The sequence below is a fragment of the Aspergillus nidulans genome, chromosome I (genome assembly GCF_000011425.1).
Source record: "Aspergillus nidulans FGSC A4 chromosome I".
In the NCBI taxonomy this organism is placed as follows: Eukaryota; Fungi; Ascomycota; class Eurotiomycetes; order Eurotiales; family Aspergillaceae; genus Aspergillus; species Aspergillus nidulans.
In genome coordinates, this window is record NC_066257.1 from 639,810 (window position 1) to 655,975 (window position 16,166).

Consider the following 16,166-nt stretch of genomic DNA (forward strand, 5'->3'; position numbering starts at 1 on the left):
TGCAAATGCAATGATCAAGCAAAGATTAAGGCTGATGACGGGAGATCGAGGATTAAGCCAGAGAGATCTGGACAGGAGCTTTTCAAGCTGCTAAGGTTTAGTGCGCGGAGATGCGAGTACGGATGGTTTCCGATCTTATGAACTACTGGACTTGGCAGTGAATGAGGAGGCTGGAAGCAGGAAGTGATTAACTTGCTCTGAATGCACTGACCTTGAAGTGCCTGAGATGGTGATGAAGACGTATGCATTCATACCTTGTTCCCTTGAACGGGTCCTAGAGAATGCAGGAATGTTTGAAGTCCAAGGAAAATGTATGGTGGAGACGCCAATCGCCCAACTTGTGTATTGCTGCCTGAACTTTCAGGTATCAGTTGCTGCCCCTGGACTGGGTTGGACCCTTTATACCGTGACTATCCTAAACGCTTTTCCGCCGATCCCAGGTACACGCAATAGGTTGCATAGAGCCAGTAGGGTCTCTGCTCCAGCCATCACTCATCACAGAGTACCAGATTAAACCTCCGTACTCCTGCAGTCCGCTCGAGCGTTGGCTGAGTACACTCAGGCCGATCACCCAGGATCTGAATTTGGCCGATGCGGTCATCTGGAGACAATATATTGTTGAAGACTCTAGTTCCTGGAAAGACGAACCCATAGACATCGCCAATGGTCTTAGAAACCGGACACCGTGGGCCATTAGTGTCGGTATCTCGGGAAGTCGTCTCAACCCTAGGTTATGCCAATCCTCGCTTGACGTTCTCAGTCAGCCGAACATAGTTCAGCCGACGCAGGACCAGAGATGCAGATTGTGTTATTGGATTGCGGATATATGAGTTTGTAAAGGGTGCTCGTATAGCTGACTGAGGCATACAGTGATAGCTCGCTTTGATGGCATATTGAAGGGATGATACGCTTTCCTTTGATCGAATAGTCCGTGATAAGCCCCTAAACATACTACTTTGAAGGACGTAATATATCGACAAATGCGAGCTGCGGAGCTTTGTTAGTGCAATATTAGAGCTGATGCGAGGTGGGCAGCGCGCGTCGTAATCATTCGTGCGTCCACTCTGCCTATGGGGATATCAAGGCTTTGGAAGTCAGAAGAAGTAGTCACAATAATACCTTGGACATGGCATATCTGTCGTGATTTTGGACGTCAGTATGCAGACGGTTCGGGACGAAACTACTTGGGGAGTTAACTCACTGCTAAGTGCTCCACACATTCCGACTTTCCCAAACACTCGGGGCTGCGGGGTCGAACTTTTGTGGGGTAGCTCCACTGCAGACAAGGACCTAGCTCAGTGAAACTAACATTACTCCTAAGTGCCAATAATGATAGCCTTAACAGTCGCAACATATCCTATTGACGGCCCGCAGTAGAACAGTAAATCGGGTAAGTTGTGTGCTCAACCATACCTAAGCATTATGATTCGACAGCGGATTGGCGCGGTGGATGCTGTACCTGCACTCTTTTATACTTACATGTCAGTGTAGCGCAGCAGACCGGGCTTTCTGGCCGTCTTTCTGGCTCTCGAGCACATCTACTTTGGTCAGTTATTAGCTCTGCGTTTCTGAAGATCTGGAGTTCTTTAGTACGATTGGTCAAAAATCCACGACGCCAGCAGCATGGTCACGTGGTATTATTCTGCCTTAAGGCAGCGATCGGCCACGCCGAGAGGTCTTATCTCTAAAATCTCGTCCAAGAACAAGTCACTCCCATATAGTTCACAAGCCCGTCATGCCTTCTATCTGCCCTAAGTCGGCGATGATCTCGCTCCCCACCGTTCTTCAATCTATATTCGCTTTCGAGGTCGCTCCACAGATTCGAAACTCGTCAGTACGGTCCCTGAACCGATCATCTCTTCGCCACCGTCTCAGAAGCACACGGACTATCACCACTGTTTCCATTGACTCGATTCCTGTCCCTTCCGCCCAGAAACCCGATGATCGAGTGACTAGCCCGAGCGAGCCTTCTCTTACCGCCGATAAGTCAACAGCTTCAGATACTAGCTCGAGCAATCCAGCCTCTAAAGCTACAAGCGCAGATAACTCAGGCTCTGCACGCCGAACGAAAACAAATACGAAGACGTCCAACGAAAAGCAAGCAAGCGATCATGAGAATAAGAAAAATATCAAGAAGTCAGCGAAGGAAACCACGGCAAGCAATGCACCGAAGCCACCTAAAGAAAAGGAACCATGGCAGATCCAGAAAGAGGCTCTGAAAAGGAAATTTCCGACTGGATGGGCACCGCCTAAAAAGCTCTCTCCTGACGCAATGGAGGGAATTCGTCATTTGCATCATATCGCGCCTGACCAATTCACGACTCCTGTCCTTGCGGAGGAATTCAAAGTGTCCCCCGAAGCTATTCGAAGAATCCTAAAGAGCAAATGGCGCCCATCAGGAGAAGAACTCGAGGAACGACGGAAACGCTGGGAGAAGCGGCATGATAGGATTTGGAGTCACCTGTCAGAGCTAGGTTTGCGACCAAAGGTTCCTGACTATGGTAGTGATGCGGATGCAGTATTGTACAAACGAAAGAGTAAAGGTGTCTAGTGACCTATTATGTGTTGCTTGGACGCTAGACAGCACTTGTATATTAGATCAGAATCGATTTGTATATTAGCGATATATTCAAAGCGACATCCTAATATGTTAATTTGCTTAAGTGGCCCCAAGATATGCATTTCTCTCTCTCTCTCTCTCTCAGATAAACCCTTTTCGCCTCTCTTCCACATCCTGGCGATCTTTAGTGCAATGTTGAAACGATATATTTTCTCAAGAAAGGATCATCTATTTGCGCGTGTTAGCAGAATGATGTGGTTGTATCTCCTTTTGTTTGGACGCATTGGCCGTCATGGACCCCCGAGGTCACTTGCGATCCTCAACTCTGAACTCCGACAAGCACCACTGCAGACGGTCCACTGCAGTCTACACTCTTCCACTGCCTCTTGTTCGACCGAGAATTCAACAATGGGGCATAATTCGATGATGCCGTAGCTGACATCTTCTACTCTTTATACCAACCTATTGATATCCCTGCATTTACCCCTGTTCCGTGAGATCGCGGCCGGAACCCATCTGCCCAAGCTCTCTCAGCCAGCTTACACTCCTTCGTCAATGCGGTAATTCCTACTGTTCGCCATGTCATCGGACATACAGGTCTTTGTTAAATGGAAAGACCAGTCTATCTTTGCCGGAGAAGATGTGGAATGCACCATTACCTTCAAGAACGTTGCGGAGAGGAGCGAAGACCTCAATAATGCGCAATCGCCCCATCTCAGGAAGCAGTCCCGGGCTGCAGTCACCCCTCGCTCGGAGTCTTTCTCCCTACGACTTCCGTCTAATCCCTTCAGAAATCCCAATCGCCGGTCATACCCCGTTAGTCCTGGGAAGAGTCCGTCCCATCGCATTTCCTCCTCCGTGAGTTCGCCGTTGATCGGCTCTCACAGCTTCCCGCCCCCGTCCACGCCGCGAACTGGGCCATCGGCTGGCCACAAACACAAAAGATCCGTATCCATACTGTCTATTGATAGCGAAGGAGGGAATTCCAGCATTGTGGGCGATAAAGCACCGAGGACTCCATCCCAATTGACTCATTCAAGACCAGTGAGGGGCCATGGACGCTCCGCGAGTCTCCAAGTCGTACCAAAAAGATATGAAGGTTACGAGGACAATGCGAAAGGTATTACCGGCGCGATGCTTAATTAGGCCTACAACAGCTAATGCAACTTGGTTCAACTAGGGTTACGGAGCCCAATTCGCGGCTTTCTATCGTCTGAATACCCTATGCAGCCATCCCCTGGGGGAACGAGGGTAGACATGGATGTAATGAAACCGAGCGGTTCTTCTGGGGCTCCAAGCCCTGTAAGGCCAACACCACAAATACGCACGCCAGGACGGAGACCACAGTTACCACCGATAGATTTCAAGTTTCCCCCTGCCCCGGAGAACGACACGAGTACGGGGCCTAGCCCCGGAACACCCTTGACGACAACCCGAGACTCTTCTAGTTTGGCCGCTCCAGGGCAGATGTCACAGTCAAAAGTCCTGTCAGCTTCCAGTCTGAGTGGAAGCCACAGGAGCAGTACAGAATTCTACTCCCTCAGCAACAATTCCACCGAAACTCTACAGTCAGAGTACACAAATTATTCAAATCCCATGCTTCGAGCAGGTTATTCGCGCCACAACAGGCATATGTCTAGCATGGAGTCAGCACTGCCGGTTCCCAACGGGCAGGCACTTCTCATGGGTTATGCGCAAATAAGCGCGTCGTTCACAGTAGACGGCTCGCTCATCAATCAATCTGCTTTCGACGAGGTTAAGCGGCAAGGTATGGTTGGCGGTGCAAGGAATGGCGGCGCAGCGAATTCGAGGCCTGCTTCGTCCAGCGGTAAAAATCGAAAAGGCGGGGGTTTCTGGGGCGCTTTGAATTGGAATTCGATAGAAGAATCAATCAGTGGCTTGCTTTCCAACAATGACCTCGACGGCCTTCGAGATATGCGAGGTGTGTCCTCATCAAGATCTATTCCTTTGTTGTCGACCCCTCAATCACTTCTCTTTGTGGACCTTCGACTGGCCCCAGGCGAGGAGCAGTCTTTCTCCTTCGCGTTTACTTTACCTAGCGGTCTTCCGGCAAGCCACAAGGGGAAGGCCATCAAGATATCCTACAATCTGGTTATTGGAACACAGCGACCTAGTGGGAGTCACGAGCCTCAAAAGGTGAACCGTATCAGCATACCGTTCCGTGTCTTTAGTGGTGTCAATGGTAAGCAACAATGCCTTTATGTCAATCCGACTCTACTAATCTTCGACAGCTCAAGGAGAAATCATTGGACACGACCTGATGCGTCCTTATGTAATTTTGCGTGATGAGGCCAGGGTGCAGAAAATTGGCTCTGCCCCCCCAATGACTGCGAAGGCTGAGAGTATAAGTCGCCCGGCATGGACTTCAGCTCCCGAGTTCTTATCATATGTGGATGAAATTCTCGAACAACGGTCTCGCTCCAGTTCTCTCAAACTGCCAAGCACGCTCGCTGAAAGGCGGGCGAGTTACGATTTGACAGGGGGACCGTTGTCTTGCAAAGACGCCATTGACCTTGCCATCCTCCGAAGTAATCAAACGATCAACTCGTCACAGAGTCCGAATCGGTTCGAGATTGCGCGTGGAGGACGTCGAATTGCTGTTGTAGTGCTTAACCGACCAGCCCATAGGCTCGGCGAAACCCTCATTGCAACAGTGAATCTAGCTGACGCAGCACTTCCATGTTATGCACTAAGAGCGACATTGGAGAGCTCTGAGAAAGTCGCCCCGCATTTGGCGGTGCGGTCTGGCGCCAGTATTCGACGAGCGACGCGCCGAGTCCATGCGTCTTTTTTCGAGATTACTCTTTATTCCACTCGAGTTGTTTTCAGCCCCGCGATCCCGATATCTGCCACTCCTACAACACTCACAAGCGGTGTCAACGTCGAATGGGAGTTACGGTTCGAATTCGTGACAACAAACACCCGGGGTCAGCTGGGTGCCGGGCCTTCAGGTGTGCGACTGCTAGAGACGGTATCTGAGGATGAACGGGGCGCTACTATGTCGGCTCTGGAGCATGTAGGCTGCGAGTCGTTCGAGGTTGCAATTCCCATCACAATATATGGAGAAACTGTGCGAGAGCGCTTGCCTGAGGAGAACGAGGGGTACCCTATATAAATTTTAAATGTCTTGCCGTATGAATCATGACCATAAGTTGTAGATTATAAAGTATAAGGAGTATAGTAGACAAGCTTGGATCCTGATTGTGTGCTCCCTTGATCGCCGGGGCAACGAGCGGGCCATGGCCCCGATCGTGGGGGTGATCCATGCAATAAGTCGATATACTATCCTCAAGATACGACCAATTTTGGCACTAAAGTTCTCTACCCTGTCATCGAGCTTCTTCCTATTTCTAGATCTTTGCACACGGAAACACATTCTGCGCGCGATTTGATTCTCAACTACTAACTAATTTCCCCGTCGGCGCCTTCGAGTCACCCTGTCACAGACTCAGCTCAACGTCGCAACTTCCTCTCCTCGCATCTTGTACGCGCCGACGCAGTGAGTTTCTTGAGTCTCTCTTAGAAACTGCGAAACTACTACATGCACTACTAACCTGAGTGTCGAGTACCCCTAGGCGAAACCTACCTCGCAAAGCACATCTCCGCCGGTCGAATACCACAAGTGCACGAGTCAAGGAAGGAGGAATTCCAGCCCCTTCGCTATTCAAAGTCACTCTTTATCTACCTGTCACAGCTGTGAGATAGCAATGGCTTCATTCATTACCACAATGTCTGTCCCCCTGGTCACTAGTTCATCGGCAAAGGAGTCTATTACCCCTCCACCGTCGTCCTCTTCTCGCAAATCCAAAGCCCTCCCCCCTTCTACATCATACAGTACCGTTCATGTATCCCATACTCCGCTATTAGGGCCCCCTTCTTACCTCTCGCCTGCTGTTCGCGCGCTTAAGCAAGGATTATGTGTACTGACGCCTCCCAGCAACGCTCGAACAAGAGCGCCTTTCAAGCCGCGCTCAGCGGCGAAGGGCACGACCAGCTACCAGTTGAGACAGTTTGCGGAGGCGACGCTTGGAAGTGGGAGTCTACGGAAGGCTGTGAAGCTCCCTGAGGGGGAAGATTTAAATGAGTGGCTAGCTGTGAACGGTGTGTTTGTTGTATGACTTACGTTGCTCTGGCTAACATGGTTATTACTCTGCAGTGGTCGACTTCTACAACCAGATCAACCTTCTTTACGGAGCTATTACCGAGTTTTGCTCGCCACAGACATGTCCAGAAATGAAAGCGACCGACGAGTACGAGGCTTGCCTAAGCTGATCCGTGACGATTATTCTGACTGGTGGATAGGTTCGAGTACCTCTGGCAGGATTCAGAGAATTATAAGCGCCCAACGAAGATGTCTGCACCAGAATACATCGAGCATCTCATGAGTTGGGTGCAGGGTAACATCGACAACGAGCAGATGTTCCCCAGTCGATTAGGTGCGCTTGATTTCCAACCCTACGACGGAAGGTGGTGCTGATGTGAATGACGCAGGCGTCCCATTTCCAAAGGCCTTCTCCAGTCTTGTTCGCCAGATCTTCAAGCGGATGTACCGCGTATATGCTCACATCTATTGCCACCATTACCCTGTGATCGTCCATTTGGGCCTTGAGCCACACCTCAACACCAGCTTCAAGCACTATGTCCTCTTCATCGATGAACATCGGCTCGCAAGCGGGAAGGATTTCTGGGGACCGTTGGGAGATCTGGTGGATAGCATGCTTCGAAGTGATTGAAACCCTTCTTGGTCACCAGCTATTACGTAGCAATGGATTGACACTGAGATACGGGGTCTGGCGTTAAGGTGTTGCGCATGGTAGTATCGCACGGTTTCCTAGTTAGATCAACTGCTATTTGAGAATGACAACAACTCTTGCGTGAGATACGCAACGAAACGTTGCGTGGACTACGGAGTAAATAATAGACTGTGAAAACAACCCGAAATTCTCGGCGTGTGCGGAATCTCACGTGACCCGACCGGGAGAAGTTGGACCTCGTCCGAATAGCATCGCCCTTTGCACCCCTCTTGTGTGTCGACCGTCTTCGCCCTCTACGCGTCCAATTCCACCCTTTCACAAATCCCTATTTCTAAACGCCGGAACCTCGTCTCTCGAGTGAACTATCGCCATGCTCTCCGCTCGTCTCGCCCGCGCTGGCCTCCGTGCCTCCGCCCAGGTCTCCGTCCCTCGCACTGCTGCCGTTAACGGCCTGCGCACCTATGCTACCGCAGCCCAGGAGGTTAAGCCTCCTGTCTCTCTCTTCGGCGTCGACGGCACCTACGCTACTGCTCTGGTATGCTCTCCCTCCCCTTTTAAACCTGCCTGGATAGCCTGCCTAGCCCAACCGGATCCGTTGAGCCGAAAACCCTTTCGATATCACCAACTGACGATAAAACAACGACCGTCAACACCGCACCCAAATCCAATTGTACAGCCATGATAATTAACGCAATTCTTGCAAATAGTACACCGCCTCCGCCAAGTCTTCCTCCCTCGACGCTACCTCCAAGGCTCTGAACAACCTCGGTGCTGCCCTTAAGGCCGACCCCAAGCTCACCAGCATTATCTCTACCCCTACCCTCTCTGCTGCCGACAAGCAGGCCATTGTCACGGAGCTCCAAAAGGTTGCCGGTGCCGACAAGGGCGACATCCTCAAGAACTTCCTTGCCACGCTCGCCGAGAACAACCGTCTTGGTTTGCTGAACGATGTCGTTGACAAGTTCGCTGCTCTCATGAGCGCTCACCGTGGTGAGATTGAGCTTTCTATCACCAGTGCTCAGGTATGCTTCTTGACCCTTTCATGGATTTCATGGATTTCACCCGGTGATATCATCACCTCAGATGGTCGTTGAATGCAGATACTAATCAGGTGCCATCAGGAACTCGATGCCAAGACCCTCAACCGCCTTGAAAAGGCCGTCTCCAAGTCCGAGTTCAGCCAGGGTAAGAAGCTCAAGGTTGTTTCTAAGGTGCGTTCTGGTTCTTTTCCCTCTGTATCATCAAGTTGGCAAACTAATTCACAAACAGGTCAACCCCGACATCGTCGGCGGGCTCATTGTCGAAATCGGTGACCGCACCATCGACCTGAGCGTCTCCTCTAAGATCGCCAAGCTCAACAAGGCTCTCACTGATGCTCTGTAAATTAACCGTCCCGCGTCTCTTTTGTTGTCCTATATCTATCACCTACCTATAGTCCTTACTGCCTACCTGCCTATGTACCCTAACTTCCCGCTGCACTATGCGAGAGTCCGTTGAATGAGACTTGAGTTTGGTGAGAATAGACTGTTGTGTTTACTTATTGCTATCAATTCTGTAGATGAAGGCAGATGGGTGAAGATTGCGTTGTAGATTTGAACTGGAAAAATGGAGCTAAAAGCGTACTGGATTAGCAAGCTCTAAGCGGGTACCATCCCAATCTCACCAACCACATCTTGTATTGTATGCGTATATATAATATCTGCCTCCAGTTGAGCAATAATTGGACAAATGAACATGGTGCATCATATCATCAACTCATGTATATGGTGGCCTGTGGACAAAAGACTAGACGCAATCCAAAAAAAAAAAAAAAAAAAAAAAAAAAAAAAAAAAAAAAAATATTATATAAGACATGCCACCACCGAATTAGGATAACCGATATCATCTAAAGTGCCTGTTACATTTCATTTATACCATGAATTCACTGGGCCGAACGACCTCTAGAGGTTGTTGAAGTACTTTACCGCCCATTAGTTGCATTCCCGTTCCCATTTCCATGGGGTTGACCATTGCCATTGCCGTTCGCAGCATCAACCTGGGTCTCAAACTCGTCCTCGTAAGCCCCCATTGACACCTGACTTCTCACTCTTTGCAGCTGACTGCGTACATAATTCGAGACGTGCTCGTCGAATTCCTGACCAGGTGTTCCGTTCGACCCGTGTCTGTCCTTCCCTTCTTCGTCAAGCGCAGGCTCCACAGGTGTCTGAGGCGCAGGGGTCGCGAACGCGGACTCAAAGTCACTCCTATTGCCAATCGAGCGGCTTGTTGAGGAGCGGCGGACAAAAGGTCGGTGGCTACTGCTGCGGCGGCTGGAGTTGCGGACGGAGCGGGTAAAGATGTCGTCAAAGTAGTGGGTTGCTGCGGCGAAGGGTGAGCGTGGTGTTTGCGGAAGGCGACAGTTGACCCTGTTTTCCTCAGTTAGCAAAAGAGCTAGACAGATCGCCTTTTTTTTTTAAAGAAGGGAAGAAAGACTTACCCGGTATCGTGGATAATTTTGGCGATTAACCCTGTCCAGCCACATTGGTGGGATGCTCCCAGGCCACGGCCTGTATCGCCATCGAAAAACTCGTGGAACCACATGTAGTCTTTCCAGTGCTCGTCAAAGTTAAGTAAGTCAGAGCCGGCGTGGACTGCGCGGCGGCCTTCATCATTGCGCGCGAAGAGGTGCTGAAGCCGGTGCTGTATTTCTTCTGCTACCTGCCCTAGATGCATATAGTCCCCAGAACCCGTGGGGCATTCCACCTTGAAGGAGTCTCCGTAAAACATGTAAAAGCGAAGCAGGGATTCTATGAGCAGAAAGTTGACGCACAACCACACCGGCCCACGCCAGTTGCTGTTGCCACCAAAGAGGCCGCTGTCGGAGTCGCCAGGGACATAGCTAACCCGGAATGTCTGCCCGTTGACATCCATCGAGTAAGGATGCTTCTCATGGTATTTTGACATTGACCGAATTCCGTGATCTGAGAGGAATTCGGTCTCGTCGAGCATGCGTTTCAGTATCTTCTCTAGTCGGTCTTTACTAACCAAGGACAGGAGTAGTCGGTCGCCCTTTCCACGACTTTTCATACTGGCAAGATTTCGCTCCGCGACATCTTGGCGATTTTCCACAAACCATTCAAGTCTGCGCTTGAATGATGGGAATTTGTTGATCAATTCTGGTTCCAGCGTTGATACCGCATATAGTGGTATGAGACCGACAAGTGACCGCACCGGAAGTTGCTGTGTCCACGGCTCGCCGTATGAGATAGCATCGTAATAGAATCTATATTTGTTAGATATACTATGTATGGAAACTGACTCTTGTGGCATACCCGTCTTCTTCGTTCCATAAAGAACTCTCTTTTCCTCCAGATCTGAACGTCATAGCGTCGCTTATCAAAATAAAATGCTCAAAAAACTTAGATGCAACTTGTCCTTGTTAGCATATGCAAGATGCAGCAGCAGTGCCGTTAAACTTACTATCTTCGTATATTCGTCGGTGTTTGGCTAATTCGAGAGCGATATTCAACATGCTCAAGCAGTAAAAAGCCATCCAGCCGGTGCTGTCAGCTTGTTCCAAAACTCCCCCAGTGGGAAGGGGTTCAGAGCGGTTGAAAAGACCAATATTGTCCAACCCAAGGAACCCACCCTCAAAAACATTCTTGCCATCGAAGTCCTTTCGATTAACCCACCAGGTAAAGTTCAAGAGCAGCTTCTGGAAGACGCGTTCAAGAAAATCAAGATCCTGTCGACCGTACATCTTGCGCTCGATTTTAAAAACACGGAAAGTCGCCCAGGCGTGAACGGGAGGGTTGACGTCTCCGAAATTCCATTCATAGGCTGCTAGTTGCCCGTTAGGATGCATATACCATTCTCGGGTGAGAACATCCAGTTGCCGCTTCGCAAAGTCTGGATCAATCATTGCCAACGGTATGCAATGGAAAGCAGTATCCCAGGCAGCAAAGAATGGGTATTCCCATGAATCCGGCATAGAAAGGATATCATCCATATACAAATGCTTCCACTGCTGATTCCGGACATGTTTTCGCTCCGGCGGAGGAGCAATCATACCGGGGTCTCCATTAGCCCACTGATCCCAAACAAAGTGATAGTACTGCTTTGTCCACATCATTCCTGCGAATGCTTGGCGCTGGATGTTCCGCAGATCATCACTCATTGGCAGAGGGCTGATGTGATAGTAGAAATCATCGGCTTCCGTTTTGCGCTGCTCAACCACATCGTCTAGCTCCTCTTCGTTGACAAAAGGCTCCATCTTCCGTGACAAGCGAAAACGCACAACAGCACACTCTCCCGGAGGAACCCCTTCACCCTCATTGAAAGCATACCAGGCAGCGAATTTGGTGCCTTTATTGGCTGGATTGACTGCACCCTTCTCGTCATTGACAATGTAGCGATGGAAAGCGTCTTTCACATAAGGCTGATTGTTCTGCGTACCCCACAAAAGCTCATTGTTTGTTTCATTCTCGGTAAAGAGCATCTGGGGTACGACATCTTCTTGACTGTCTCCAGTTGCTGGAGAGGGGGCAAAACAAACATATCGCTGGCCCAGCTTTTCGTGGCTGGTTCTGACAGCAAGCGGAGCAGCCTGCTCGATAGAGGGCTTTTCTCTACCCTCGTATCCCCATGACCAAGTGTTCCGAAACCACACATGGGGAATGATGTGCAGAGGAGCTGGCTCGGGGCCTCTATTGTAAGCGATTACCCGGAACACAATTTCGTCTTCATCGTCGTCCTCCTTGGCCGTTTCGATGAATATATCCCAGTACTGATTATTGTCAAATGCTCCTGTATCAAGTATCTGATATTCGCGGTCCTGTTTCCCTCGTCGAGCGTTTTCCTCAACCAGATCCTGATAAGGAAATTCGTTCTGGGGATATTTGTAAAGATACTTCATGTACGAATGCTGGGAAGTAAAACTGTTAGAAGAATGCTAACTAGACCAAAAATGGACATACCGTAGGTGTGTTGTCAAGATGGAAGTGTGCTTCCTTGATGCTCTCACCGTGATTCCCCTGTGGATTTGATAGACCGAACAGTCGCTCTTTGAGAAAACCACTATAACATGCGAGGTTAGACACGGTCGCAGTCAGGGCCAACTGCTGGTTCGTGGGCAACGGGACGTACTCTTTTCCATTCCAAAAAGCAAATGCAATATTCTGCAGATTATGCGTGTCGCATACGCCAGCAATTCCATCTTCGCCCCAGCGATAAGTTCTCGAACGGGCGTGGTCGTGGGTAAAGTCTAGTGTCGATCAGTAGGTAATCCCCCGCGGGGTCAAGGATGCTTACAGCTCCAAGCATCACCATTCGCTCTAATGGAGAAAAGTTAGTGGCCAGTACATAAAAACGCTTTCTTACAAATTGTGAAGATGAAACACAACTGAGATAGAAGGAGGGAGGGGAAACTCACGAATAATCCTCGCGAACTGCGGAGAGATAAATGCAGTTTATCAGCTCGAATACCTTCAAAGCATAGTCCAATCTCGGACGACAATGTTGAACAGAAGAGTAGAGAGTCAGAATAACCTACCAGTGGCCCATTGTCTCTCAGCGACGTAGGGACCCCATTTTTTCCAGTACCTTATGCGATCGCGATCTTCCTTCAAGCGTTGTTCCTCGCGGGAGGTGTAGCTTTGCTTATCGATGAGGACCATAATTGGGAAGGCTAAAACCACAAGAATGGCAAGGGAGAGAGAAAGAATGAGAAAAACTAGGAGACAGAAAGTGAAGGGAGGGGAGTGCAGCAGCAAAAAAGACCTGCTACCTCTCCACCGAGTAGTCAGTAGTAGCACCGATACACGACAGCAGGCTTATCGTGCATCCCAGCTATGTCAGTCTGGACCGCAACGCCAGCGCATTTCTGCTCCAGTACCGGGCGCTTATGGTCCGATTTCAGGGTTTTTCTTTGGAGGTGGAGTCTAAGCAGTCAGTGCACTGACATCATCGAAGCATCTTGGTTTATTTGCCTAGAGGTCGGGAGGCGTCTGGCGCCCTAGTCTCGTTAGAGACAGGTGCGGTCATCATTCCAGACCTCATTCGCCTTGTTCTCCTTGTCATTTCTCAAGTAAACGGCTAAAACATAATGCAAACTCATATGAATCTAGACAGTACCATGACACATATGAAGTATTATTCAGGTCAGTACATGACTATTTGAACTGCAATGGCGATGATAATAACAAATATGCCACAGCTAAGCAAACCTAGGCTTCTGGCCGGCGCAAAAATGACATGGCTTCAAACGCTGATTGAGCCTAATACGCCAAGCATGCTATAGGTGCCAGGGATGCATCGCCGTGGGTCATAGATCAAAGAGATATCTTCAATCTTCTAACGCCTGTAGGGCACGAGCCGAAAGCACGCCCTGAGAGCACGCGCACATAAAACAAACCAACAGAACTGATTTCTCCGGATGTCCGTGCCTGTTAGTTTACCGGAGATCAAGACGAGGAGCAATCATAGTCGAACCCATTGGAGCCCTGCTTTATAGCCGGTAACTGTACTATTTGCCGACCCTGGCAGGCGACTACGATCAAGAATTGCGTCCCTGCTGCCGGTCGTCCGGCTGCTGCCGTTGTTCGTCGCCGCTCGAGTACTGACCAGCCGTGTCCGTTGGCGATGTCGTCGCTGATGCTGATTCTATTTGAAGAACGCGTCAGAGATCCGATCGCTACAGTTCGCATTGTTGTATAGTGCTTACCAGTGGATTGATATCCTCCATCTTTGTGCACTCCCATTGATTGAGAGTTACCAGTCATGATCATTGATTTGCGCGCTTTCAGTCGTTCTTCGGCCTCTCGAATTTTGGCCTGGAGTTCTTCTAATTCTCGGTTCTGAATCATCATCTGGTATTTTCTAGGTTTTGGTTAGCCTGCCAGTCTTTTCTGTTTATGATTCCCTGATACCGAAAAAGCGCGTAGACTTTCAAGGACTATGTGATAACTTACTTCTGATCGATAGTTTGCGAAAGATAATCGACATCGGTATCGAGCGCGAACGCGGTATCTAGCGCTGAAGAGAAAGCTTGTGCCATGGTCCTGCATCCCTCTGGTAAGCACTCACTTTAAGTCTACAGGAAGCGGGGACAACGAACGACTGCGGCCGAGCCTTAGGCTTGAAGTCTTGGTCTGCGTCGGTCATTTTGAATATTCGTAAATTAAAGATGTAGATAATAAATAAGCTCGAGAGCTCAAGGCGAAGAAATGTTTCCGATGTTGAAAGAAGCTCGAGGCTGGATTCAGCAGAGCCGCGGCAAAGGGGTATCAAATTTGAGTGGAATTAACAACGGCCGCAGCGAGATATCAACGAAGCGCACAGATTAGAATAGTATTATAGGGATCGGAATCAGGACCAGCTGAAAGTCTAACACTCAAAGAGGCCCAGGGTAGAGAAGAGGATGGATGATCAGGCAAAGTGGCAGAGTTGATAAGAGATGGGAAGTTGGAAGACAGCCTTGTCGCACCCTCTTGACGGGGCCAGGAGGGACCACTTTTTAGTTGGATTGACAGGGGCCACTGCACGATCGGAGAAATGATAGAGATGAAGCCCAAGAAAAAGGGGGGTTGGCCAAATTTCCACGGTTTAGGCACGAACTGGCTGCTTCGGATCCTGAACGATGATCTAAACAGCTTGAGTCACTACTTGACAGACGCAAAGAGAGCAACAGGAAAGGAGGCAAGGTGAGTGCAAGGGGCCCGAGGGACAGGGAGAAAGGGGACGGGAGATTGACTCGAGCCATAGTGAGAAACGGGGCCCGAGTTTGAGAGCTCTTGATGGCCACTGACATTCATTGAAGCTAAATAGTTCTCCCAATCTCCCCACAACTAACTGGATACTTTATCATTATCAAGATCAAGTCCCAACACCAAGAACTCAGCATCCGGCAAGTATCTGAATACTACGGGGTAATTAACATGTCCACGTCTCTTCGCCCGTCCGTCTCTGGTTTGAGAAAGACCAGTTACAGAGAGCCTAATCCTCTTGTTGCCCGCCGTCCCTTCTCCATATACTTCGACTGTTATAGATCACAGCAACTGAGAAAGGGGCACGGCCATTGGCAATTTCAGGCTGACCCCTGACACCGTGGGGTCTGTAAAATACGGTATCATAATCATCATCTGGAGTCCTTGGGTTTGGACACTCTACGATTAACTAAGTGTATTATAATGGAAGTTCATCTAAGACCGTTTTAAACCCAGGCGGCAATAGTCTTGCAAGCTCTGCTCGGACCATTCCTGGTGCTACTAGCTTGCTCTAACGCATGCATAACACGGTCCCCAGTCCCCGTAGTTTGTGATGATGCCGGGGCAACCCGTGGCGTCATCTGGCATAGCTTCCATAGGTAAGCCGGTTACATTACATACGGCTATTGGACGGCGTGTCGATCGGCATCACGTGACTATTAAGGCCGGCAACCCGTCATTCTGGACGCAATGAGCGAGAGAATCCTGGAAGGGAAACGTCGTTCGAAACGAGATTTTCCCCATTCTGCTTCAGCTTCACGTCCTTTTTTCTCGTCCATTTGCGCGCCCTTCACCTCCGATTCCATCCTTGTTTCACCCGCTTTATTACGCCTTTGTTAATCTAATTTTGAGCAAATTTTTTCTATTTTTTTTCCGCCCACCGAGCTTCCGTCTATCCGATCTCGTCGCGTGTCGCCCTTCCGTTCAGGGTGTTCCCCTTTGTCCATTGCGTCAATGGTCTAAACACCTACCCGTATGCGATCTTCGCTCTCATCTGCCTCGCCAACCACCAATCATACAGAAGGGTCGCGACTGGCATCAATATTATCAATTGTCGTCCTGACTGACCTCCTCGGGCCTTTCTTCCCA

General features: G+C 49.6%; 6 protein-coding genes across 6 annotated transcripts, besides 1 other annotated feature; 4 read left to right on the forward strand and 2 right to left on the reverse strand.

Annotated features, from left to right (window-relative positions):
- Window positions 1–16,166: part of a sequence feature (contig 1.107 303..444822(-1)) that runs on past both edges of the window.
- rrg9 (mitochondrial ribosome assembly protein RRG9) lies at window positions 1,736–2,665 on the forward strand (the record flags this gene model as incomplete). The annotated part of the gene is made up of 1 exon (XM_658802.2): window positions 1,736–2,665. The coding sequence occupies one exon, from the start codon at window positions 1,736–1,738 to the stop codon at window positions 2,549–2,551; it is 816 nt and encodes a 271-aa protein (XP_663894.1). The 3' UTR covers window positions 2,552–2,665.
- ANIA_06289 (putative intracellular protein transport protein (Sat1)) lies at window positions 3,140–5,696 on the forward strand (the record flags this gene model as incomplete). Its single annotated transcript, XM_658801.1, has 3 exons — window positions 3,140–3,680; window positions 3,741–4,763; window positions 4,813–5,696. 3 exons carry the CDS (start codon window positions 3,140–3,142, stop codon window positions 5,694–5,696), a joined length of 2,448 nt encoding a protein of 815 aa, XP_663893.1.
- Window positions 6,289–7,379, forward strand: ANIA_06288 (protein mobA; the record flags this gene model as incomplete). The annotated part of the gene is made up of 5 exons (XM_658800.2): window positions 6,289–6,311; window positions 6,519–6,682; window positions 6,738–6,831; window positions 6,884–7,017; window positions 7,073–7,379. The coding sequence occupies 5 exons, from the start codon at window positions 6,289–6,291 to the stop codon at window positions 7,312–7,314; spliced, it is 657 nt and encodes a 218-aa protein (XP_663892.1). The 3' UTR covers window positions 7,315–7,379.
- On the forward strand, window positions 7,611–8,871 carry ANIA_06287 (F1F0 ATP synthase subunit 5). The gene is made up of 4 exons (XM_658799.2): window positions 7,611–7,870; window positions 8,043–8,357; window positions 8,457–8,546; window positions 8,605–8,871. The coding sequence occupies exons 1-4, from the start codon at window positions 7,706–7,708 to the stop codon at window positions 8,716–8,718; spliced, it is 684 nt and encodes a 227-aa protein (XP_663891.1). The 5' UTR covers window positions 7,611–7,705; the 3' UTR covers window positions 8,719–8,871.
- On the reverse strand, window positions 9,229–12,989 carry ANIA_06286 (uncharacterized protein; the record flags this gene model as incomplete). The annotated part of the gene is made up of 9 exons (XM_658798.2): window positions 9,229–9,740; window positions 9,812–10,597; window positions 10,634–10,688; window positions 10,795–12,238; window positions 12,291–12,390; window positions 12,460–12,577; window positions 12,625–12,647; window positions 12,746–12,761; window positions 12,866–12,989. The coding sequence occupies 9 exons, from the start codon at window positions 12,987–12,989 to the stop codon at window positions 9,296–9,298; spliced, it is 3,111 nt and encodes a 1,036-aa protein (XP_663890.1). The 3' UTR covers window positions 9,229–9,295.
- On the reverse strand, window positions 13,513–14,961 carry ANIA_06285 (uncharacterized protein). The gene is made up of 4 exons (XM_658797.2): window positions 14,429–14,961; window positions 14,283–14,372; window positions 14,036–14,190; window positions 13,513–13,974 (listed from the first exon to the last, which is right to left on the reverse strand). The coding sequence occupies exons 1-4, from the start codon at window positions 14,473–14,475 to the stop codon at window positions 13,868–13,870; spliced, it is 399 nt and encodes a 132-aa protein (XP_663889.1). The 5' UTR covers window positions 14,476–14,961; the 3' UTR covers window positions 13,513–13,867.

Coding starts and splice junctions, on each gene's coding strand:
- ANIA_06287 (XM_658799.2), top strand. CDS start 7,706: ATGCTCTCCGCTCGTCTCGCCCGCGCTGGCCTCCGTGCCTCCGCCCAG. Junction 7,871..8,042: donor GCACCTACGCTACTGCTCTG/GTATGCTCTCCC, acceptor TCTTGCAAATAG/TACACCGCCTCCGCCAAGTC. Junction 8,358..8,456: donor TTTCTATCACCAGTGCTCAG/GTATGCTTCTTG, acceptor AGGTGCCATCAG/GAACTCGATGCCAAGACCCT.
- ANIA_06285 (XM_658797.2), bottom strand. CDS start 14,475: ATGACCGACGCAGACCAAGACTTCAAGCCTAAGGCTCGGCCGCAGTC. Junction 14,373..14,428: donor CCTAAGGCTCGGCCGCAGTC/GTTCGTTGTCCC, acceptor AGAGGGATGCAG/GACCATGGCACAAGCTTTCT. Junction 13,975..14,035: donor TGGAGGATATCAATCCACTG/GTAAGCACTATA, acceptor TTCTTCAAATAG/AATCAGCATCAGCGACGACA.